The sequence below is a fragment of the Fusarium phalaenopsidis genome (genome assembly GCF_050370095.1).
Source record: "Fusarium phalaenopsidis strain FUZ10S chromosome Unknown contig_32372, whole genome shotgun sequence".
In the NCBI taxonomy this organism is placed as follows: Eukaryota; Fungi; Ascomycota; class Sordariomycetes; order Hypocreales; family Nectriaceae; genus Fusarium; species Fusarium phalaenopsidis.
Window position 1 is genome coordinate 179,733 of NW_028145383.1, and position 24,657 is coordinate 204,389.

General features: G+C 50.7%; 8 protein-coding genes across 8 annotated transcripts; 3 read left to right on the top strand and 5 right to left on the bottom strand.

Annotated features, from left to right (window-relative positions):
- Positions 1-914: 914 nt before the first annotated feature.
- Positions 915-2,362, bottom strand: LRP88_14558 (aldehyde dehydrogenase domain-containing protein; the record flags this gene model as incomplete). The annotated part of the gene is made up of 4 exons (XM_083250898.1): positions 915-1,484; positions 1,577-1,897; positions 1,954-2,246; positions 2,308-2,362. The coding sequence occupies 4 exons, from the start codon at positions 2,360-2,362 to the stop codon at positions 915-917; spliced, it is 1,239 nt and encodes a 412-aa protein (XP_083093298.1).
- A 2,918-nt stretch (positions 2,363-5,280) lies between these two features.
- Positions 5,281-6,428, bottom strand: LRP88_14559 (RmlC-like cupin domain-containing protein; the record flags this gene model as incomplete). Its single annotated transcript, XM_083250899.1, has 3 exons — positions 5,281-5,582; positions 5,636-6,085; positions 6,137-6,428. The coding sequence occupies 3 exons, from the start codon at positions 6,426-6,428 to the stop codon at positions 5,281-5,283; spliced, it is 1,044 nt and encodes a 347-aa protein (XP_083093299.1).
- A 365-nt stretch (positions 6,429-6,793) lies between these two features.
- LRP88_14560 (uncharacterized protein) lies at positions 6,794-8,419 on the top strand (the record flags this gene model as incomplete). The annotated part of the gene is made up of 5 exons (XM_083250900.1): positions 6,794-6,829; positions 6,882-7,088; positions 7,141-7,652; positions 7,707-7,862; positions 7,912-8,419. The coding sequence occupies 5 exons, from the start codon at positions 6,794-6,796 to the stop codon at positions 8,417-8,419; spliced, it is 1,419 nt and encodes a 472-aa protein (XP_083093300.1).
- A 263-nt stretch (positions 8,420-8,682) lies between these two features.
- LRP88_14561 (uncharacterized protein) lies at positions 8,683-10,278 on the bottom strand (the record flags this gene model as incomplete). The annotated part of the gene is made up of 5 exons (XM_083250901.1): positions 8,683-9,358; positions 9,426-9,558; positions 9,718-9,909; positions 9,973-10,081; positions 10,135-10,278. The coding sequence occupies 5 exons, from the start codon at positions 10,276-10,278 to the stop codon at positions 8,683-8,685; spliced, it is 1,254 nt and encodes a 417-aa protein (XP_083093301.1).
- Positions 10,279-12,932: 2,654 nt separating this feature from the next.
- Positions 12,933-14,434, bottom strand: LRP88_14562 (Aldehyde/histidinol dehydrogenase; the record flags this gene model as incomplete). Its single annotated transcript, XM_083250902.1, has 2 exons — positions 12,933-13,905; positions 13,953-14,434. The coding sequence occupies 2 exons, from the start codon at positions 14,432-14,434 to the stop codon at positions 12,933-12,935; spliced, it is 1,455 nt and encodes a 484-aa protein (XP_083093302.1).
- Positions 14,435-15,376: 942 nt separating this feature from the next.
- On the top strand, positions 15,377-17,089 carry LRP88_14563 (uncharacterized protein; the record flags this gene model as incomplete). The annotated part of the gene is made up of 4 exons (XM_083250903.1): positions 15,377-15,977; positions 16,026-16,353; positions 16,423-16,931; positions 16,983-17,089. The coding sequence occupies 4 exons, from the start codon at positions 15,377-15,379 to the stop codon at positions 17,087-17,089; spliced, it is 1,545 nt and encodes a 514-aa protein (XP_083093303.1).
- A 1,432-nt stretch (positions 17,090-18,521) lies between these two features.
- Positions 18,522-19,589, bottom strand: LRP88_14564 (fumarylacetoacetate hydrolase family protein; the record flags this gene model as incomplete). The annotated part of the gene is made up of 4 exons (XM_083250904.1): positions 18,522-18,628; positions 18,686-19,055; positions 19,103-19,239; positions 19,313-19,589. 4 exons carry the CDS (start codon positions 19,587-19,589, stop codon positions 18,522-18,524), a joined length of 891 nt encoding a protein of 296 aa, XP_083093304.1.
- Positions 19,590-23,451: 3,862 nt separating this feature from the next.
- On the top strand, positions 23,452-24,435 carry LRP88_14565 (uncharacterized protein; the record flags this gene model as incomplete). Its single annotated transcript, XM_083250905.1, has 1 exon — positions 23,452-24,435. One exon carries the CDS (start codon positions 23,452-23,454, stop codon positions 24,433-24,435), a length of 984 nt encoding a protein of 327 aa, XP_083093305.1.
- Between the last annotated feature and the right edge of the window lie 222 nt (positions 24,436-24,657).

Genomic DNA, 24,657 nt, shown 5'->3' on the forward strand with positions numbered 1-24,657 from the left:
TGAGTCTGGAGAATGAACCGATTACGTTCAACGCATTGCCAGGGCAATAAGAACACGAACTTCACTCAATTCAAATATTGCACCTCGCTAACATCAATGATGAGTATCGCCTACATCAATGCTCGGATATTGATCTCCAATGAGATCAGTCATGCCATGGCTCGGCATAACCTTCGGGCCCATGTCCGGGCGACGGACTTCCGCAACTCATGTCCGGAGTCATGTGGGGGGCGGCTCAAGGCTGTCTGTACCCGCAGTGAAAGCCGCATTAGAACGAAATAGATGGAAACAGGGTCTGGCTCAAGTCTGCGTATCAGCTTCCCCAGAATTGATCATCCCCAGATGGGGAATAAGCGGTGCGGGGAAAGCTTGGGAGCTACAGTAAGTCACTCGTGTAGTTATTGCTCCAGTAGGAGGGCAGCCGTCGGAAACGTTGGTTTTCATATTTGTAAAGATGTCGGTTATAAAAGAGCAGTTATTCACCAAGAGGTCTACTATTCACCAGCACGACATACCTGATTCTCATCGTCCCATCAAGTAGCACCTCTCATGACTCGCAATCATGCGGCTCCAACTGTTGGCCAGCTTCATCTTCTACACTCTCGTTTCAAGCCAGAAGTGGCAGCTGGTCGCGAAGCCCGTCTGTAATGAGACCATTGTCGGCGGCTTCACTCATCCAGGCATCTTTCACTCTTGTGAGGACTTGACTCGGGCTCAGACTAAGGTCTGGAATCGCGAGGAGCCATGGTTTACTGCATTCGGCCGCATGTTTAACGAGTCTCTCGTTGGTCTCAGCGTTGGTGGCGTCAACGCCTACAACATCCGAGGCCCATTGCCTGCCCTTCCGTACGGGCAGATATACGAAGTGTTCATCAACCAGTCAACGGATAAGTATATTTACAAGCCCATTGAACCTATGGATTAATGATAACAGTCTGCGTCTCAACAAACTCCGCAAGTCCCCATTCTGCCCCGAACCGCCCAAACCCGCTACACTTGGTCCCTCCATGTGGGAGTGTAGCCTCATCATGGACAGTAAGAGAGTTTATGTGAACAGCTCCAACCTGAAGCTTTCGCGCCAGCTCCAACGCTTTGTAATGATCCTTCGTCCAGATCGCGGCAGACAGTCCATAATCGCTGCTGTTGGCAACCTTGATCGCATCGTTCTCGTCAGCAACGACTACTATACCAAGGCAAGGCCCAAAGGATTCCGCCCTAAAGAAGTCCATAGATGGATCGATATCCTCCAGAATGGTCACGGGGACCGTCTTCGTGTCCGGGGTTTGGGTGGAGGATCTGGACTTGGCCCCCTTTGCCTCCGCATCTGCTACCAACGCACGGGTTCTGGCTGCACCTTTTGACCCTACCAGCTGGAAGGTTTCTCCAGCTCTTTCGGCTAGAAGCTGCCGAAGCTTTGCTTTAAAGTCTTCTGCAACACCTTGGACAACCACCGCAAGGTCTGTTGACATGCAGATCTGGCCTCCCTACAATACTGTTAGTATCCTGCCACCACATTGAAGAGCGAGAATCCTAGAATCGCTTAAAAGAAGAAGAAAAAAAGAAGAAAAAAACTCACATTCAAAGTGGCACTCAGAAGGACGGCCTCTGCTGCTCGGGACACATCACCATCGTTCAGAACGATTGAGCAATTCTTCCCTCCCAGCTCTAACAAGACCGGTTTAAGGACCTTGCTAGCCTCCTGAGCAATGATTCGCCCAACCTCAGTTGAGCCTGTGAAGTTGATCTTTCTGACTGCGGGATGTTTGATGAGTGTCGTGACCACCTCAGATGCATCTTCGGGTCGATGAAGAATGAAGTTGACGACACCAGGGGGAAACCCAGCAGCCACGAATAGCTCGGCGATGAAATGGTGAGTCCATGGACTGAGTTCGGAGCCCTGCGAAATGTGTTCAGTCTCGATCCCCATATTTGAAGTGACGTTCAGCATTATACCTTCAAAATGGCAGTATTGCCGGCCGCGACGGGAGCAACAACCGCGCGAAAGCCAAGAATCAAAGGGGCATTCCAAGGAGCGATCCCAAGAACGACGCCCAGTGGACGGGGGAAAACGAAGCCATATGAGCCTTCGGCTTCAGTGTGAGGAATTGTGCCATTCATACTCCTCGAGGTAAGAAGGTATGCACTCTCCTGGATCAACTTGATGCTGCTGCTGACATTTTCTGCAGCCCAATCGTCGCCGCAGTGAATCTCTGCCTTGATGATGCTCTTGGCTTCATCCTGACGCTCTTTCAAAATCTGCAACAATCTTCAGCCGTGATTCGCAACATGCATATGATGGTTACATACCTCTGCTAGGCGAATGAGTAAAGCTCGCCGGGTTGTTGGAGGCGTTGTCGACCATTGAAGGAAGGCCTGGTTGCTACTAGACAAGGCCTCGGCGCAGTCGGCAAGACTCGTTCCTTGGAAATGCCCATTCGAAGTGGGTGAGTGTTTGTCGGTGTTTAACTCGTTAAAGACGGAAACTCCATTAATCAACAATGGAATTCGGATAGCCTTGGACCCATTTTGGGAAACGAGGTCATGAGTCGGTTGCGTCATTGCAGATCGAGATAAAAGGAATGCAATCAGACGATACTATGGTATTAATGATAGAAGATGAAGCAGACTCAAATCATAAGAGACCACCGGCATCTAATAAGAATTTCAACATAGGAAATGTGAAGCCATAGTAAAGGCTACCATCGAGTCTCAAACCGGCCATCGGGGCAATATCGGGCGATCACCCGAGTACCCGAGGAGAGTATGAACTTAGCCTAGGTAATGAGAATCCAGACCAAATGGTTGGTGGAATCTGCGGGGAACTGTGTAAAGGTTATTCTAAACATACAAGGGAATGTCTCAAATACTGTACCTTGGCCTAGAATGAGCCGAGTGGAACCCGGCTGGTTGACAAACACGACAACCCAAGTCTTGTGCCAACAGTAGAGCAGAATCACAAACATGGCATGCACGCAATACGTTGTTGGAGCTCGTGCAATATCCATATCCTAGGTGTCTTGAACACTACCTGCATGTGATGGGCCAAGTATTGTATGAGTTCATCATGACCTAACGTGTGACCAGGGAAGTCCGTGCACCCCCCATCTCCGCACACGTGAATGTCTCAATTGCATCACCACAACATCATGTAATATGGCTCTCACTGGCGCAATTTTGCTTCAATTAATATCAAATTTTCAATATGACTTCTCAAAGCACCGATAGAGAGGTAACTCTCTCTATGGCCATCAAGGATGCAAAAAGCATCGGAATTCGCGGCTCGGCGCGCAAGCACGGCCTAGGGCCCTCGACATTGAAAGACCGGATCGAAGGAGCCACCGATATTCACACCGCTAAGGAAAAGACTCAAAAGTTGAGTCTTTTGCAAGAGAAGGATATCACCAAATGGATACTTCAAAGAGAGGCTTTTCATATGCCTGCCAATAAGTCTGAGATACGAGCTTTTGCCTCGGCCATAGCGAAGGAGGGCGGCGATGATAAACCCGTCGGCAAGCATTGGGTTGACCGCTTTTTTACTCGCCACGAGGAGGTCAAAATGAAGCCATCTCGACTTATCAATGCCGCTCGCAAGAAGGCTGTCACAGAAGAAGGACTTAGGGAGCATTGGCGCGGCCTTGGCGACCTTTTTGACGACTGTGACATCGAGGAGGATCGTCTATATAATGTCGACGAGACTGGTGTCAAAGAAGGGGAAACCCAAGCCGGGAAAGTAGCCGGAACATCATTGATGACAGCGGCAGAAGCCATGGAGAGCGATTTAACTGCTTGGATCACGATTCTCGAGTGTGGGAGCGCTGATGGTCGCCGCCTGACGCCGTGCGTTGTCTTTACGGGTCATAACCTTCAAGGACAGTGGTTTCCTAAGGAGATTCCGGACTGGAAGTATGACTGTAGCCCTTCCGGCTGGTCAACTGCAGATATCTTCCTCAAGTGGTTCGAACTCGTCTTTCTTCCTGAGACAAAGCCAAAAAAGCCAGCCCAGTGGCGTATCTTGGTCCTTGATCAACATAAGACACATATAACAGGAGACCTTATGAAGACAGCTTGGAAGAATAAGGTCTGGCTTAGTTGGCTCCCGTCACACTCTTCACACCTTACGCAGCCGCTTGACGTTGCGGTTTTTGGACCGTTGAAGGTCTTTTATCATGAGGAGACTCGTGGGTGGGCCGTCTATAGTATCACATCGCCACACCAAAAACAACTCTTCGTATCAGCATATAAAAGGGCTTCAATGAAAGCTATGATCGAGAAGAATATCCGAGCTGGTTTTCGGGCTTCTGGAATATATCCTCTTGACGTGACGAAGGCTCTTGCCGGCGTCAAGAAACTAAAGGTCTCCAAAGCACAAAAGGCGGGGCCCTCAACACCAAAGAACCAGATCGACGATGCCCCCGGGCTGTGGAATACGCCTCATTGCGGCCGCGATATTAAACGACAAGTTGAACAGCTTAATCTGGGCGAAAATAAGTCGACTCGAGGCATAAGGAGGGTCCTTAAAAAGGCACAAGACTGCGCAGATCGTGATAATTACGAAATTATCTATCTGAGGCAAGAGGTCGCTCTCCTAAAGGCGAAAGCAGCGGCTAAGAAGCCTTCAGGAAGAAAACCCGTCCAGTTTAACCCCAATAAGGCGTTCCCTCAGATCCATAAAATAATAGATGCTCGTGATGAGGCTGAAAATCAGGTTAAGAAAAGGAAGGTAACTAACACACGCAAACCGGCGAGAAAAAAGCGCAAAAAGAGCTAGATTGCTGATAATGATTTCTTTAGTTAATTTGCTATTTAATTAATAATTTGAAGTTTTATTGGCCGAGGAATCAATGACTGTCACTGACCACTTCTTCCGACCGTGAGGGCATCACGATGTGCGGAGATGGGGGGTGCACGGACTTCCCGGGTCACACGTTAGAGCAAGGAACGATCAATAGATGCAGCAACTTTCGTGATGAACACTTCGTGATGAACATCGAAGATGTAATATCCCACACTTTGCTTTCGACATTCACTACTAAAGTATGTGCTACGCATTACAAAATCGCCATATCGCTGGTATATGGGGGATAGCCACACGTTGCATGGTTAATATGTTCTTTACTGTCTTTACTAGTAATATGCATTTATGACATAAGCATAACATATCAATCAGGCTACTTAAAGTCTAAGACATCTGGAGAGCAATTGAGAACAAGTGAGCTAAATGGTTGAACAAGGTGTGGTCTAAGAGGAGACCCGAGGACCTCGTAAAATCCCAACCACATACTAGTCAGACACGTATGTCTCGACATCCACACCCTCAACACGATAGAAGCCAAGCGCTCTAAGCATAGGCTTGTCATCAAATCTGTACAGATACACTTTCTGCTCACCCGCCTGGTGCTGGTACGCATGCCAAGTGGGAATGCAGAATGTGTCCCCCTGTTTCCAGTTAAGGACTGTGTCTCCAATCTTAGTTGAGCCAGAGCCTTCAATGACGTGATACACAGCCGAAGATGTCTCACAAATTTCTGGAGAGGAGGCACCCGGATCAAGTCTCTCGGCTGAGGCACCGATGATCTTGCCAACTACACAAGGAGCGGTTAGCAGACGATTACTGAGTTTGCCATTCTTGACTCACTTTCAGCTCCATTGGGCTTGAGGTACGCTTCAGATGTCCACTTCTCAGGGCTGGCATCCAGCCTTGCTTGCATTTTGTCCCACGGGTAAACAATTTCAGAATCATCGACATCCTCCGCGGGATAACGCGCAGCAGAGTAGTGCTCCACAAAGTGCAGAGGAAAGTGGATGAAGTTGGGGAGGTCGAGCCCATCCAACCAAATGACAGGTTGATCATCTCCACCCTCCTCATCTGCTCCCTTCTTGCCATGGTCGTGCCAGTTCCATGTTGGGGTGACGATCACGTCGCGAGGACGCATCGGGACTCGCTTGCCGTGAACTGCTGTGAAGCCACCAGTACCCTCGATGATGAATCTACAGGCAAAGGCCGTGTGTCTATGCGCAGGGGCCGTCTCTTTAGGCTGGACAAGTTGAAGACCAGCGTACAAGGTATCCGTCGTGTAGGGCGCAGCTACACCTCAGGCATTAGAACATAGTTCAAGGCACGGAGAAAGCCACTCACATCGGGCAGGGTTGGCAAGCATTAAGACACGCCTTTCAGCTTGCTTCTCGGTAATCAGCTGACCAGCTCTAAGAAGATAGGGCTTGATCTTGTCGTAGGCCCAAAGATGTGGGACAGTCTGGGGGTTGGGAGCTGGTGGGTTCAGACGTTGCATCTGGGCCCACAGAGGTGCCGTGTTGGTGGCTTGAAGGGCAGCCACCAGCTCTTCAGAGGTCTGAAGTGCCTTTGCTGCGGTGACATTGTCAAGGTGAAGGCCATTTCCATTTGCTGGAACAGTGTTGGCGGAGGGCATCTTGTTGATTGTTTGGTGACTTGGTGGTTTTGCGATTATGTGTTGAAGCTGAACTGCTGCTGCTGATCTGATCGAACTAAGTCATGAACCAGGCCGTTTCAAGCATAATAAATCCTCGATTGTTTTACCATGTGTCGTCACTTTGCGGGATCTTCGGTTCGTGGACCGGAAAGGAGTCCCCGTCTTTGCCGGGATTGGGGAGTCAGGCCGGGGAACCATCGGAAGCGCTACCCGCCACTGGTCTCTGTTTACCACCTATAGAAAAGGAAAAGCGCACGACAACAACTGAAGGGTAGCAACCACTCCGTTTGATGAGTAAGCTTGTAAACGACATCTTCACCCTCACCAGTGAACCATCCGTCACTATGGCAGCAACAAACGGAAAGACGGTTCCAAAGCAGGTAAGATGGCTCCTCTGTCCATACCTGGTGTTGTCGCTCATCTCAGAACCAGACCGCAGAGTATCCATCTCGATCTACCGCACTTCTTGAGAGGCTGCAAGGTTTTGATCAGTGTCAAAACGGGATCAGTCATGGCAACCAAGTCGCCCTACGCATCCTGGTCGTCGGAGCTGGGCTTGGAGGTCTATCTACCGCGGTTGCTTTGGCTCGTCGTGGACATCGAGTAGTTGTGTTGGAACAAGCAGCTGTCCTGGGGGAGGTAAGCATCATGTCCACAGCTCAAAGAAAGTCCAATAACTAACAAACTCCAGGTCGGCGCTGGGATTCAAATCCCTCCAAATTCTGCCAGGCTCCTCCTCAGCTGGGGTATTGGCCCATATTTCAAAGATCGTGCCATCAAGCCAGAGAGCATGACTTTCCGCAGGTGGGAGAACGGAACTCCTCTTGGCTACACCAAGCTCGCAAACAACTTTGAGGAGTCTTACGGAGCTCCCTACTTTGTTATCCATCGGGCTGATTTCCACTCCTCTCTCTGCCGCCTCGCGGCCGATCTTGGAGTGCAAATTATTACCGATAGCAAAGTGGTGGATTACAATGAATCTACACCCTCAGTATCGACTCTGGATGGCCGCGAGTACAGTGCCGATCTCATCGTTGCGGCTGATGGTGTCAAATCTCGTGCCCGGTCAGTTATCCTTGGCGGACCAGACTTGCCTCCTCAAAGAACAGGTTTTGCGGCATACCGTGCCACGGTCGATACCGAGGAGATGAAGAGGGACCCTGACACGTCGTGGCTCTTGGAGAGACCAGGCATCAACATCTGGTAAGTGGTTAACCCGTCGTTTGGAGCACACCTGGTTAATTACACTGCTTCCAGGATCGGCGAAGATCGACATGTCATGACTTACTGCATCGCTGGAGGAAACTCGTTCAACATGGTTTTGTCTCATGTTGACCACTCGTCACCCAGCACCTGGGACGCAGAGAATGCAATCGCTGACATGAGAAAGTCGTTTGGGAACTGGGATCCAAAGTAAGTCACCTCACGCCTCAAGCGAGCTTTTCTAACTCCTTGACAACAGATTATCGAAAGTCATCAGAATGATCAAGCATACGATCAAGTGGCCTTTGATGAGTGGCTGTCAGTTGCCAACTTGGATCTCGCGGAGCCAAAAGGTCGTGATCCTCGGCGACGCCGCACATGCCATGGTGCCTTACATGTCCCAAGGGGCGGCGATGGCAGTGGAAGACGGCGCAGCACTAGCAGAAGCACTCTCCAACATCAACTCCAAGCAGCAGGTGCCTGAAGCTCTTCACTTGTTTGAAAAGGAAAGGATGAACCGCAGCTACGGCATGCAGGCTGCCAGTTTGGTGAATGGCAAGCTGTGGCACTTTCCAGATGGTCCACAGCAGCAGGCGAGGGATCTTGGCATGAGGGCTGAAGTTGAGGGAAGGCCTTTTGTGGAGAGCACGAACCAGTGGAGTGATCCAACGACGCAGATCTGGGCATATGGCTATGACGCAGAGAAGGCCGTGAGGGAGCAGTGGCAGAGGGCTGAGAAGCAACAGTCTATAGAAAGCGCGTTATAGTTATTGATAACTATTTTATAAGGAGAATATCAACATAGCGCATCGCCGCTTTTATCGAGGGTGGCTTAGGCTTTATTTTATTTTATTAATAAAATAATTAATTACTTAGCTTAATTACTTAAAGTTACAACTAAAAAAAGTGCTCTTTTGTTTAATTCTGAGAGGAAGTTAAAAAAGACAGTGGATTAGTAGTCATTTGAGACACTCAGCTTCTTTGTTATGGCACCGGCACAACTAGCTACCCGACTCGTATCGTCCAGACCTTACATGCTCGGGCGAATGCCTCTCATTGGCGGACCAGTGTTGATCTCGTCGTATTCTCCAACCTCCTCTAAGGCCTCCTTCAAGATGGCCAAACCTTTGCGGAACTCCCGTTCCGTAATGTTGAGTGCAACACCCAACCTGATGCGGTTTCCATCAGGATAGCAGAGTAATCCCTTGTGATAGCACAACATCCCAAACTTCCGCCCCGTAATCCTCCCGTCTTCCGTCTCATTGAGGAATATGCCCATATCGGCGCCCCTGTTGGTGATGTACTCGACCCACGGGTAGTTCCACGACTTGGTCTCTTCCTTCCAGACCGCATCGATCCAGTGAGCTCTCTCGACAAGCTTCTCGCTGTTCATGACGCTCAGAGCAGCACGAGTCGCAGCGATTGCCTGCGGCGCCATGCCAAAGGTTGCTACAGCCTCGTAGCCACCAATCAGGTCCATCACCTCGGCCTTGCCCATGATGTATGAAGCTGGATATGCGCCGGCCGTGATCGACTTTCCCATCACGACAATGTCGGGCTTGTTTTCAGGGCCCATCCAGTCGGAGCAGAGGAACTTGCCCGTCTTCCCGCAGCCCATCCGAACCTCGTCGGCGACGAAGAGGATGTTGTACTTTTTGCAAAGCTTCCTCACCCCGATAGCGAAGCTCAGTTCCTCCTCAAATGTTCTAGGCCGTTAGTTTTAGTAGAGATCGGGGATTCTAGGGGACGCACGGTTTCTTGCCATGGATGCACTCCATAATGACGGCGGCGATCCTGCCGTGATGAGCATCAAGCACTTCTTCAAAGTCCTGGACGGAGCCGTAGCGTAGTAGCTTGCCCGTGTCAGGGTGGGTGTTTCTAAGGTTCTCGCTGGTAATACCGTAGTCTAGAGATTACTGTTAGAAATTGTCCAACTACACTTGCGCCCAGATCTCTTTGAGAGAAAAATACAGAGGGGAGAGGTCCGACATGCCTGACGCTTGTCCCATATCGTTCATGATGGGCCAGACCCCTGATGCAACGCCGTGATAGTTGTCAGAAACACCCAGAACGAGTACTTCGGCAGGTCTGATCCCCTTGACCTTGATGCCCCATTTGCGGACAAACTTGATGGCTGAATCTGCACCCTCAGTGCCGGAGACCATTCCAACCATCTTGTCGTATCCGAGCCTCTGGCACATTTCTTTGCAGAACTCAGGCCATTCAGCTACCTTTGTGGCAATATTTGCGAGAGTTACTATCGGGTTGGCCATGTTAGCCATCGATCGAGTCAACAAACAGGGTCCAAACCTGAACTTACTCTCTTGCACTGCTCGCTGCATGGCCTCAACAACCACTGGCTGACTCTGCCCCAAGTTTGTCGCACTCATCATGCAGACAAAGTCCAAGATCTCTCTGCCGTCGACATCCTGGTCGGAATGATTCAGCGACGTGAATAGCTCTAACATCAGAAGAGATATACCTTGAGGGTAGAGCCTTGCCCGCTCTTGATGAATGCTGGAAGTGGAAATATACCACCAGCAGAATATTGCTCCTCGAGATCAAGCAGTTCCTTGACTCTCGGAGAGAACTCAGGGACAGTCTTCTTCGTCGCTGAAGGAGACATGGTTGCAAGAGCTTTAGCCGTGATGTTTGTGTCAGATTGTTGTTAATCTCGGGAGGATGAACAGATATCAACAGACGCTGTACCAACGCGTCTGATATATGGTATCGACGTTAATCATATGAATTGTGTACATTGAGGCCTGCGGCAGTATTTCCAGATTAGAGCAAGGCTTTAGACAGAACAGATGCTTCTAGAGCCACTGCGGCAGTATTTCCTGATCAGGGGAGAAGGTTGCTGAGTAGGTAAATCTCTAGAGCAGGTCAGGTCTGTCGCCAAACTATCCTGAATGTTGAGGCAAAAGCATCCCGGTGGCCGAAATACCGGTAGTCCGAAAGACCGAGGCTCAGGTTGAGCAGTCTTGGACCCTTCCGAGGAGGACCACCTCCGTTGCCCCACAGGGGTGTCATCGCGCCGCTAGCAGTGAGCTAGCTCCATCAAGTAATTCTACCGCAGGCGCGACAGGATGCTCGTCAGTCGCACCAGACGGTCTAACCTTGTCATGATTTGGGGTGACGACGTCCGCGGCAACCACGGTTCCCGACGTAGCTAGAAGCCATCTCCAGGCTTGGCTATATTTGAAACCCAAACAGGTTAGTTGGCCGGAATCCCTAGCCGCTGACCAACGTCAGTGTTGTTTACGTAGGAAACCCCGCAGATAACGAAACCTGCCCCTTTCATCTGCTATTACCATCTACTTTTGTTTCTTTTGACATGTCGAAAACTGGCTGGATCCATCCTCTTCACATGTCATCACGTAATCCTCAACGGAATCAAGGCGCTTGCCTATCGTGCATGAGGAGCAAACGCAAGGTAGTGCCACCAGTACCCCAGTAAATGGTCAACCGCTCAGACCTCTTAGTGCGATCAGAGGAAGCCTGCCTGCTCTCAATGCGAAAAACGAAACAAGGTGTGTGAGTTGCGCACATTCAAGCAATGGAAGCGACAAGGTAGGCATTGGCCATTACTGCGCGAACTCTTGAATAACACTGTCTCAGGCGGTACAAAGGAACAATGGTCAAGCTCCTGCCTTAAACTACCCTCTCCAGATCCGGGGTTGAGCCTTGATTCCAGAGATGCGTTTGGTTTGGATGAGGTGGCTGAGTTCTCACCCCTGCCCAACACCGACTGCTCATTGTTGGAGCCTTTAAGCCTCGGCCTACCGATGGACTTCCCGGTGGCTTCCGCCCCTGAGCTACAATCGGCCTGTATAGAAGTGGATTATCATCGCTTCACCAACCTTGACTCAGAGGATGTCCTGTCAACGGAACATCAAGATTGTTCAAGCCAAGACGCCACAACAATAAATACTCTCTCTCGGTATCGAGATCACCCGCCACATTCGATCGCTGCTTCGCTCATACCACTCCCATCCGAGCTATCACAGTCTCCCCTTGATAGGTTCCTGTGGTCCTACTTTGTTGAGCGCGGGAGTCAAATGTTCCAATGCTGGGAACCCACAACCACGGGACCTCTGGGAACATCTGAGAATCCCTATAAGACCATCTTAGCATCAATGGCGGCCTACTCTGTGCCACTTAGGCTTGCTGTTCTAGGGTTGTCGGCCTTTCTGTATAGCAAGCATTCCGAACGGCCTGTCTTTGCTGCCCGGGCGTCGAAGCTCGTGCAGCAATCCTCAGAAGCTCTGTGTGTCAGTCGATTGGGTGACAATGGAAAACCCCAAAGCCTCATCGAGACGATTGCCACTGCGACTCTGCTAACACTCTTGGATACTCAGACAGAGACTAATCTGCTCGCACTGGCTCGGAGTGCGGCTGCCTTCATGGCTGAATCCCAAGCACAAGGCCAGCCTGACGCCAACTATGAGGTTGTCTTGCATCTACTTCGCTGGTCTTACATCTGTACACACTGCTCTCCAACTTCCATCGACCTCCCAGCCAGCCTTGGGGACCATGTCATAGAGTTCCATGGAGGAGAGCTGGAGACAGATTTCAGCAAGCAATTCGGTTCTTGGGTTATTCATCCCTTGTATACCTTTTCACATAGGTTGATCAACCCCCTACTCGAAATAGGAAGACTAATACGAGAGCGCAAGCGGCACAAAGCCGCGCTCGGGCTGGGATCCGAGGACGCTTGGGATCAGCAGGCCAGCAAGCTGGAAAAGGATTTGCTAACCGCGAGGGAAATAGACCTCGCTGCTTGGGAGAAGGGAGTATGGGAACACGCAGACCTCGTGAACCTCAACGAAGCGATATACTCGGCAGCATTTCTCCTCTACTATACTCGAGTGAGAGACCTGCCCTGGACCACACAGATTGTTCGCCGCCATGTGAACAACATCTGCGAACGACTCAGCAACATCGACAGGCATTCTCGCACATTAAACAACGTCGTCTTTCCACTCTACACCGCTGGATGCGAGGCAGTTGACATGTCAGCGCGAGAGCGACTGGAGTCCCTGATGGGTCGGCTGCATTCGACTGGGTACTGGTTCAACCAGCACTCGAAGCTCATTGGGAGTCTGCACCACGTTTGGGAAATCAGGGATAATGATCCGGGCGCCCCTTGGCTCGAGTGGAGTGAGAAAGGTACGTGAGTGCTTCACTTTTCGAGACATTTACTTACGATCTACATCAGTGACGGGGAGCATTGTCAACTGTATTCCGGTGTGAGTGCTATATACCTAGGCTGTGTACTTAGAGATCATACGTGATATTCTTAGTCCTCAGCCACTCCGACAACCCAGCATTGAATCTTCCAAAACCGCTCGCCTTGGCTCCTCCATGTGGCAAGACAGCCTCATCCTGGACTGTCATGCGGTTAATGTGCACGGCGCCCGTCTCAATCTTCTTGGCCAGACGCAAGGCCCTTCTCAGGTCCCGCGTGAAGATGGCCGAGCTGAGCCCATAGTCTGTATCATTTGCGATGCGCAGGGCCTCTTCCTCGGTGCCAAACGCGATCAAAGACACGGTGGGCCCGAATGACTCCTTTTCGTACATCTCCATGCCTGGCTTGACGTTGCCGACGATGATTGGCCTCAACCATGTCCCTTCAGCCTCGCCTGTTGCCTGGCCACAAACAAGTTCCGCTCCCTTTGAAACTGCGTCTGCTACGAGACTCTTGTTCCTGGCCGCAGCATTGCTAGTGATGAGAATTGGCGCGGCACCAGAGGAAGGGAACATCCGGGTCACCCACTCTTTCAGCCTCTCCCCAAACTCTTGTTTGACCCTCTCTTGAACCAGGATGCGCTCGGTGCTCATGCAAATCTGGCCAGAGTGCAGAAAGGCACCCAACACGCACTCCTTGGCTGCAACGTCGAGATCAGCGTCTTCACAGACAATCGCAGGAGCCTTTCCACCGAGCTCCAGCAGAATAGGCTTCAGGTTGGACGCTGCCATCTGTGCAATGATGCGACCCACGGCGGTGCTACCGGTGAAGTTTATCTTTTTAACCTCGGGGCTATCTATGATGGCCCTGGTGACACTCGGGGCGTTGACTGGGGAGCAAGTGATGTAGTTCAGGACATTGCTGGGAAGACCAGCCTCTTCGAGGACCGAGCAGACTGCCCAGTAGCAACGAGGGCTAAGCTCCGAGCCTTTCAAGACCACAGTATTGCCAGCGGCGATGGCCCAAATGACAGCTCTGAAACCTAGCGCATACGGTGCGTTCCTGTTGATGTCAGTGGAAGCCAGGGATCTTGAGTCTCTGAAACTCACCATGGTGCCATGGCCAAGATAACTCCGTACGGCTCCTTGACGATAAGAGCTCCAACATTGGCGCCATCAAGAGTCGGGATGCTTCCCTCCACGGCCGCGATCCTTCCTGCGCAATCGAGGACGTGCCCCTTGGCGGCATGCACGTTGAAGTTGGCCCATGCCTCGCCACAACCCGTCTCGACCTTCATGTAAGTTTTGAGCTCCGACGCCCTCTGATCGATAATTCTGACCGCGTTCAAAAAGACTTGCCGGCGCTCCCCAGGAGGAGTCAAGCTCCACGAGTCAAACGCAGTAGCTGCAGCGCGAACAGCGGAGAGGGCCTGAGCAACACCGGCATTGCTAGATTTATGAGCAATCTTTCCGGTATCTGGACGAATGACATCGAAAGTTTCATCCAGATGGACTTGCTTGCCATCCAATATGAGGGGGACAGGGCCACTGGTGCTGAGGGTGTCTTCGACTGGGGTTGTAGAGGCGGGCATATTGCTGTAGACTTCAAGGCTGAGAGGGGATACATTCAAGTAGAGTACGAGTAGTTTGTGAAGTAGGCGGGCGGAGATACGACAGAGATGCCAGATCAATTGTCTTATTTAACGATTGACACGGCCAACGTCGTTTTTCATTATTTGTAAAATTTAAATGGTCGTAAAGTAACTCATCCACAAAGTCCAGCCGTAAAAACCATATCCGACTCACCGGCGTCCACCCTCCCCGCATTCTATCTCTTGCAACATCATCTGTATGAGGTGTTTGGCTAAGAATGATCACTCCGCTCCTGTCTCCAGCAGCCCGCAGCATGGATCATCAAGCGGCTTGGCCTTCGGCAGTGACATTCGGCATCGAGACATGAAAAGCTGGGCATCCCCCCTGATGTTTGCAAGCGGGGTGAACTAACAGAATGGCTACCTGTTACCCCAGGATTCACCCCAGACTTGCCCCTCGGAGAAGCCGGGACATGGAGCATATCGGTCACGGCAAGTTGCATCAGCATCTAGTTTTCGGGAGGGTATGGCCGAGTGTCGGATGCTGCCCTATCAACGGCGTCAACAGACATGGTCCCATCGACTAACTTAGACTGGTAATTCTACCGCAACCTCGGAGGGCCAATCAAGCAATTCTGCCTCGATAGCCTCCCCCTTGCCGCTCCCTTGAGAAAGCTAATCATCCCCGTGAAGCCTCTGCTGATAGATAGAGTAATTCTTCCGCATTCTATCGCTGTCGACTCTGTTATCGGCTCCCTAGGTTCAACAAGGCAAGCCATCAGAACATGCGCGAGATAAGGTTTCGTCGTGATACACCTCGCCAGTAAGGACGGCGTCCGTCGACGACGGGACGCGTCTGGTAAAAAGTACTTATATTACTGTTCGTACGCTATTGTCAATGGCAGCCGTCAAGTGACCTGAAGACTTATCTTCCTCCCCATCATGGCCTCTCCCGTCACGGACAAATTCTCCCCCAAAAGCTCCCAGGAGCGTCGACCCTCTACCCAGATCGGCACCTCTGGGGAGACAACAGTCGCCCCGTACGGAACCACGGGCCACATCAAACGCGACATTAGCGGGCTGAGCATGGTCTCGCTGGCCTTCAACATCTGCAACAGCTGGGCCGCTCTCGCCTCGAGCTTTGCCGTCGCAATTTCGGCCGGTGGAACATTCACCGTCATCTATGGAATCATGGTTGTTGCTGCCGTGTACTTTGCCGTTGCTCTCACGCTTGCAGAGTTGGCCAGTGTGTATCCCACAGCCGGAGGGCAGTATCATTTCTCCTCCATCCTCGCGCCGAAAAGGCTGAGCAGGGGCATCTCGTATGTCTGTGGCTTTGCTGGAACATGCTCATGGGTTTTCCTCGCCGGCGCGGTTACCATTCTTGCAAGCCAAATATTGCTATCCTTCCCGGCCTACTACTCCAATGACTACACCCCCAAGAACTGGCACTACTTTCTCGTTTTCCAAGCTCTCAACATCGCCATACATATTTACAACTTGCTGCTTCTTAAAAAGACGATCTGGATCCACGAGGTTGGATGTAAGTGTCAGTACTCCGTTGCAGAGACAAGCTGGCTGACCAAAGCAGTCTTTCTTAGCCTCTTTGCCTTTCTCACTATATCCGTCACATGCCTGGTTCGTGCTGATAAGCAGCCATCGTCCTTCGTTTGGGACAATTTCGAGAACAATGCTGGCTGGCCTGACGGAGTCACATTCTTGACTGGCTTGGTGACACCCGCCGTCATGTTTCTCGGGTTAGATGGCGCGATGCACCTTGCTGAAGAGTGCTTCAACCCCGAGAAGACTGTCCCTCAAGCCTTGATCTCCACAAGCATCATGGGGTCCGTGACTGGAGTGGCATTCAGCATCGCCATGTGCTATGGCATCACTGACCTGGACGAGCTGGTTCATACGAAGTAAGGAAACTAGGCCACAAACCAGACCTCCAACTTTAACCTCTATACTAACGATGTGGTAATGATCAGCATACCAATCTATGCCCTTTGGCGCCAAGCAACCCGGAGCACGACAGCCGCCACCATCTTCCTCGCAGCACTGTTCATCCTCACCTTGTTCGCCATCAATGCCATCGTCCAGACAGCATCTCGCATGACGTGGGCCTTTGCCCAAGACGGCGGCCTGCTTGGCGGAAGGCATCTCGCTGTTATCCACCCGAAACTCCAGGTACCTGTATGGGGCCTTGTAGCGAACGCGTTCATCGTCTTCATTCTTGGGTGTATCTACCTTGGTTCTTCCGTGGCCTTCAACGCCGTCGCAGGATCCAGCATCATCCTTCAGATGCTCTCATTCTCCATCCCGGCCCTACTTCTGATGCTTCGGAAACGGTCTGCGGATGTTTTGCCCCCCGGTCGTTCCATCCAGCTTCCCAACTGGGTGGGGTGGACTGCAAACATGACGGTGGTAATCTTTTCGGTCATCGAGATCATCTTCTTCAACTTCCCGCCGACTTTTCCGACGACGGGCTCAAGCATGAGTAAATTCTCACTACCGGCTATTTTGATTGGGACACGCTGACAAAATAAAGATTATGCTAGTGTTGTTCTGTTTGTGACATTTGTACTGGCAGTTCTGAACTGGATTGTCTACGCACGGAAGCACTATGAGGGACCAACTATCTCGCACCACGCCTAAGTTCATATTGAACATACAGGAGAGAGCCGGCGCGAACTACTTGCCAGGTGCTTGAATGTATCTGGTCGCTTTTACTTTTTGTACGGAATCGTGAAGTTGTGTATTTCCTTGCTTTGAGAATGCTGCGTACAAGAAAAAGGAGCACATCATGACCTCATGAGACCCAATACCACACAACATCGGATTCTCGTCGAAAATATTTAGTGAATAAGAGACTCGAGTGTTGTCGCTTTTCACTTGCTGCCATAACACTACAATATCTCGACTAGATGATAGGGCCAGACCACTTCGCCTTGTCAGACACCATTAGCCTTTGCAACCCTCTACTACTTGATCAGCCTCCAGCAATGAATGTCTATCTCATGGCCGAAGCCTTAATATGAAACTTTTTGGATTTGTTAAGATCAGCGGTGTTGCTAGAGCTGATTGCGTATGACAAGCGTTTTGTAAAAGCCGTTCGATATTAACCTTGACTCAAGTCCCATCACAGGAATGCCGCCACCGCTGTGATAACCTGGGCTCCCCACAGAGCCATAAGCGGTATGTACATGCTGATATCGTAATACGTGTAGCCTGCCCATAATCCAGCAACAAGATTCACTGCGACGACAAGCTTGTCTTCCATCAAGCTCGGAGCACCATACTTGGCCCATTTATAATTAAGAAGCCCTATCGCCATTAGTCAAATTGAATGGGACATGGGAGCTCACGTACCGAGCATGATAAGAGTGCCATTGGCGTAGTCCCGGGGGAGCAGGCACTGGAATCGGTGCTTCGCTACCCTGTAGCACGTGTGATTGGCGGTTGGAGGAGACTTTTGGGTAGGTAATTCATGATACGGGGAACATTTCTCGCCCAATCCAGCATAATTAATCAGCAATGCAATAAAGGCTTAATGTTGGTCTTGACTAGGCGAGCTGGTGACGGTTTGGTGGAAGTGACGACTCGCATTGCGAAGGGATGTCTTGATTTGGAAATTCTGCAGGGTGCGATCGCTGCGCCACCTGCCCAGGTTTAGCTTATCTATGATTTGAGATATGAGGTAAGTACCGCTGGACTTCAACTGAGAAAGTGGGAGCTAAAGTAGCATCCTCCTCTGATTAGGTACACGGTGCAGTTAACAAGATCTTAAAAGTCGGAATGGTCCTGCACAGTTGGATACTGTGGCTGTGCATGTAGCTAAGGGATGCCGCTTAACCTATTCCCTATAGATATTAAAAACAACCACAATTTCTCAATTCTGTAAAACATCTCATAGCTTTCCTAGAGCATTACAACCCGCAACTAATAAGAACGTCCGAGGCCTTAGGCCTAACAAGATCAGCGTAGAATGCTCTTGAGAACAAGAGCAGGGCGGTCAAACAGTTCTTCTATTCACGACCATTCTATCAGGTATCCTCTAACTAATCCATATCTCCAGAAGCTGCCGGTTCTAGACAAACTCAACGCCATTCTTCAGAGTGCCGATCTTGCTAATCTGGACCTCCATCCTAGTGCCTGGAACAAGATACTTAGGAGGATCTTGTCCGGCCCCGACTCCTTGATTGCCCATTTCGTCAGCATGTCCTCTCATCTTCGACGGGGGAAAGAACTTACCGCCAGGAGTTCCGGTCATGATGACACTACCCTTCTGAAGTGTAGTGCCAGAAGAAAGATGCGCGATTAATGCCGGAATGGAAAACACAAGGTCATCAACTCCTGCTGACTGTCGCACTTCCCCATCCACAATTGTCTTTAGGTGAAGCGCTTTCGGCTCTGGGATCAAGGCGGATGAGACGAGCACAGGACCCAAGGGGGCAAACGTGTCGAAACCCTTTGAGAAGCCCCATTGTGGGACGCCGCCGGCACGGTTTGGATCTCGCTGCCATTTACGTGACGAAATGTCGTTTCCTGCGGTGTAAGCGGCGACATAGTCCAAGGCTTCGCTTTCTTTGACGTCCTTGGCATCTTTTCCGATGACAATGACCTGGAAATGTCAGTGGTCGAAAGCTACATGGACGCAAGGTGACTTACCAGTTCTCCTTCATAATCAGCTTGATCATCCTGTGCAATCTTTGGGATCACGACATCGACTCCATGATCCGTCACTGTCGTTGGGGGCTTGAAAAAGATTGATGGAAAGGGCGGTACTTTGCGCCCAGCTTCACGGACTATTGTCGAGTTAGGGCTTTCAAACATTTCGCTAAACTCCCCTGTTACAGCTTCCGGCAAGAGCAGACTTACTGTGGGTAGCATAGTTCAGCCCAACGCAGCGAAGGATGGGTACCTCGGTCGGGGCAAGCGGTCCAAGCAGTGTCTTGACAGTAACGACTTCATCCGCGACTCGAGTTTTACCTGTCTCATCGTAGATGTCATCTCCTTCAATGACTCTAGCCTTGAGATTTGTTTCTTCTGTTGTGTTTCCAACGTCAAAGTCGGGTCCGGGGAAAATCGGTTCTCCACGGAGGATGCGTCCGTCCGTTGAGATAAAGCGTATTAATCGTTGCCAAGTAACCTTCATGTTGAAAAATGTCTACAATTGAAATATTGTCGACTATGAAGAACACAATTCGAATGCATCGTTCTTTGATATAATGCGTTGATGGTGGAGTTGGATCCTCGGGAAGGCCGGAACAAGTCCCGATGGTTCCCCGGGGATGACAGCGCCACAGTATTGCCAGGCCTCTCTGATTGGCATGTCGCAAACGCTTGTGTCGAGCTAGTTACCCCGCGAGCTGGGAACAAGCCTTGGCGCACCCTGGTTTCGAAGGAAATTTCGGCAGTTGACTTCGTAGGAAACATGGGCCCATAAGAACCGGCTTCGTCCCAATGTTCCCCCGGCGTCCTCTCCTGACCCTCCGTGCCTCTTGCTGCACCTGATACCATGACACCCCGCGACGACCCTTCACCCGGATTCGCCAATACGGCCACTTCTCAGAATGGGGCCAACAATCCCGAACCAGCTCCGAAGAGGCGGCGAGTGGCCCTAGCCTGCTCTGCTTGCCGCATTCGGAAATCGCGAGTAAGCAGCCTCATCCGCCTATCTCGAAGAGACACCCTTCTTAACCAAGCTTACAGTGTAATGGCGGGCGACCCAGATGCGATGCATGTGACCGGCTAGGATTTGAATGTTTATATGAGCAGCAAGAGGCCTCGGCCAATCTCCTAGTTCCAAAAGAGTGAGCGCGATAAGTCGGTGGATTCCCATGTGCTAACACAATTCTTGCAGTCTCTTCGCTGCATTAGAGACCAGAGTCAAGCTCTTAGAAACAAAGCTTGAACTACAGAATGGCCGGCTGGCAGCCGTCGAGAGCGATGCCCGGAGAAGAACTGGGGGGGTTCGCCAGGGCTCACTTGACCTGAGGACTGACCGGCTTTCGACTGAGGATGGCCACGCCCAAAGTGGGAGCGACGAAGCCCACCAGGATTCGCTCGCTTGTCGGTCCAGTGATGTAATAGTGAACATCGAAGGGTGTCATGACAGCTCTATAGACCAGAGCATGACTGATGGTATGGCGGTTTCGTTCGTCGATGAGCAAGACTGTGGCTTCTTTGGTGAGACCAAGTATCTGCATTCGCAACACTTATCACTGACATCATGTGTTTAGGTCCATCCTCAAATATCGCCTTCATGCGTCACATACTACGGGCCATAAAAAAGAGACAGTCAGCTCACCGCAGACTATCCTCTCAAGCCTCGGCGTCCGAATTCAGCACTTACGAAGGTGGTATCGTAAACACTTTCAACACATTTACTTCAAAATCACCAGGCGCTGCTCTGAGCCATATCCATAACATTAGCGCAAACATTCTTCCCCCGGATCACGAGATGCAAAGGCTCATTCGCGCCTACTTTTCCAACACCGGCCTTTTGTTTCCCTACATCCATGAGGAGGCATTTCTTGACACCTATGAGCGTTTTCGAGCAAGTGGTTTCAGAGCTAATGTTCGCCGTACCTGGCTAGGACTTCTGAATATGATCTTTGCCATGGCTACTTGCACCTCGTGTTGGGAGGAATCAGGAAGCGACTATCGGTTTGAGCAATCTGACGTGTACTACCGTCGTGCTCGTGAGCTTTGCCAAACACAGATGTTTCGGGGTACTACCCTTGAAATCGGTAAGGCAAGCACTTTGGGTCCATTGTTCTCTGATGACTGACGGGGAAAGTTCAATACCTGTTGCTCATGAGCCAGTATCTTCAAGGTACGCAGAGGTCAGTCCGTACATGGACGATACATGGCCTTGCTATCAAGGCTGCCATGTCTATTGGGCTTCACTCGAGAGATATTGCATCAAAGTTCACGCCAGTGGAGCAAGAGATGAGAAAACGTACTTGGTTTGGATGTATCTTAGTTGACAGGTCGGTTGGACCCATCATCAAGCTGAATCAATTGCAGGGATTTAGTACTGACTGGTCTGATAGGAACTTGAGCATGACTTTCGGCCGTCCATGCGCAATCCCTGAAGAGTACATACGTCTAGATCTTCCCAAACCATTGCCTCCATGCGCTTCTGTACCCAAGGAGATACAGAGCCTAAGTACAGGCTTCTTCAACGCATCGATGCAAGTCCTTCCATTTTACTCATATGTGAATGACTCATTGACCCGAGATAGAAACTTGTATAGAATCATGGGGAGAATTATCACGACATTATATGGCAGTAACCTCGGATGCGATGAGCAGCCAACGGAAACCGTCACGGTGACCTCAATAATCCAGTTTGGACAAGAGCTCACAGATTGGCAAACCAACTTGCCTCCACAGTTATCCCTCCGCAGCTCAGCTGACCTCCCACGAGAGGGGGAGATCCAGGACCTTACAACTGAGCGAGTACGCTTGATATTAACCCTGAGATATCTCAACGTCCAGCTTCTCCTTCATCGACCTACTTTCATCCGGTCATTGGGTGCCCTGCTAAGAGACCCTATGATCCCGACTCGCAACCCAGCTCCGGTCAACCATATGCAGTCCAACTTTGACAGAACTTTCGTTCAGGTAGCAGAGAACATCATTGAGATCATTTACACAGTACTGACGAGACCGGATCTTGGTCGCCACTTGATTGGTGCATGGTGGTTTTCTCTGTACTACGGTAGGTTCCACAACGATATCCTAGACCCGGACCATGTTGAGCTCACGGTACACAGCGTTCAGTGCAGCACTGGCGATATTTGGAAGCCTCGTCATCTTCCAAGACAGCGATGTAGAGGGTGTGCACAACACCGACCGCCTTGAGCGTGCCAAACGGTCTCTTACGCAAGCTTCAGAAGCCTTGTTGCGAATGGGAACTGAAAACATGATCATATCACGCTGCGTCGACTTTTTACAGCAGTTTCTACGAGCAGTAAACGCTTGGGGTGGGTCAATCACTGTGCTTCAGGCAATCCGTATCTCACCATCTTGCTAGATTCAATGTCACCCCAGACTCTCAGCTCATTTGGCCAGTCTACTGCACCTGAAGCTATTTCCAGGAGCGAGAATGGAAACTTTGACCTCGAGTCCGATCTGTTTTCCACGATGCCAGAGTTTGACGCTTCAGCGGTTGGGTTGGGAGACGATATTGAACTGGGGCATTTCTTTGCCGTTGACTTTCAGAGGTGGTTTGAACGGAACCATTGGTGAATTTGTAACCATGGTAGTTCTTGTAGAGTTTTCTATGGATTACACGAAGCAGGGAAGGCCAGTGACAATATCATTTCAAGGACAAGCAAGTCCTGCCACACAAGCTTGACAATAAAGATCCTGCCTTTTGACAACTTGGTTCTCTTTCTCCCTCCTGCCTACATGTCATCAAAATCGCTCTTATGCTCGCACATGAAATACATGTTACACCACAGTATTACAAGTCAACCCCAGAGTCGGCTCTCTTTCAAATTGCGCGTTTCAACAGGGTGAACTCTCATGATCTAACCTTCAGCAGTAATAGCCGGTAGCACTGCCGTCACGCAACCTCTCACCCCTGTATCCAGGATACTGCTTGTCAGGTGTTGGGAGATATGCGGGGTACAGATGGCCGGCCCGAGTTAATCTGTAGGAGCTTTTCCATTTAAAGATTAAATACAGGGAAGCCCTTCCCTCTTTGTGCATTGGCGGGGTAAATATGGGTCTGTAGATATGACGAGAGGCATTGTTTTGCAAATATCAAGGCTCAGAGTACCCCATACAAGTCTCCATAAGATGCCTAAGCGGCCCTTCAACCCTCCAGAAACACCGTGGCGGGGCACTATCGGCATCATCCCGAGACACAGGCGGCTCGGTTCAAAGATGCGACTAGAACACTCGCTATAAAGGCCAAATGAATATACATTTGAAGTTCGAGCCCCAAGCAAAACCTCATTCCATCATCATTCATCGCCTGTTTCTTTACCATTCCAGCAACCATGCATCGTCAAGTTACCCCAGGAGGGTACCACTGGATCTCCAACACCATCGAGAGCCTTGACCCTGAGAAAGACTATGAGCTCATGTGGCGCCTAATGTCCTGCTACCGTCTCTCGGATTTTATGAATAACCTCGTTTACTCTCTCACCTTTCCCAACTTCGTCATCACGCCTCACGGAGCTCAGACAGTATGGCGCTCAGACGGCGGAAAAGTTGTCAAGCGAGGAACACAACGTGTCGAGGATACGGAAAATTTCAACATGACGTGGTGGCACTACGGGCCAAGTGATGCTCGCTGTCGCGAGGCGGTGCGCCAGGTCAACAACATACACGCGGCTCTTGCTCGACAATTCCCAGGCAACTTCTCTGATAATGATGACTTTGTGTACGTCATGACTTTCAGTGCCGTCTTGATGCATCGATTACGTCTCCGGCTGGGCTTGTCTGGATTCTCGGAGAAAGAAAAGATCGCAGCTCATCATTTCTGGCGGGACATGACACCTCTCTTCTTCATGGAGGACGGATCAACTGTGTCAGGCTATCCTGATGACTTTGACGGTTGTCTCGAGTTTTGCGAAACCTACGAAAACACTCCTCGAGAATTCGATGAGAGGGCGCAATACGTTGGCTTGGCGATTATGAATCAGTTTGCCTTCCGCTACTTTCCACCGGGACTGCGTTGGTTAGGCGCATCATTCCCCAAAGCGCTCTCGCTACCAACAACGCTCGAGGCTATGCGAATAAAGCCTGTGAATCCGTTGTTGAAGTGGCTGATTGTTTTTCTGGTTCGAACCTTGATGTGGTTCGCGGAGGTGTTTCTTCCAGACCCGCGAGAATCATTCTGGACTACTATTGAGACCCTGGACGAGGAGGGGGCAAAGTCGCGCAAAGACAGCATTAGGTCTACTGACCGGGTCTACTCCAAGTATATTCAGAAGAAGATGAGCGCCCCTGGATGTCCTTTCCACAAGAAGGCACAGTAAGAAACTGGGCTTGGTGTGTGGGTTGGAGGAATGGTTGCAGCTCCAATAGGCCCGTTTCCAGGTGGAGAATGAAAACTTCGGAGATTGAACAAGTGGACCTCTCTCAAGAGATCTCCCGGATGTTCAAAGAGGTGCAGGGGAATAGATGCTAGCGGTGGACTTCGGGGCTTGGCAGTAGAAGGTGGTGGTGAGAGCGCAGTCCCTTGGCTCGAGGAAGGTGTA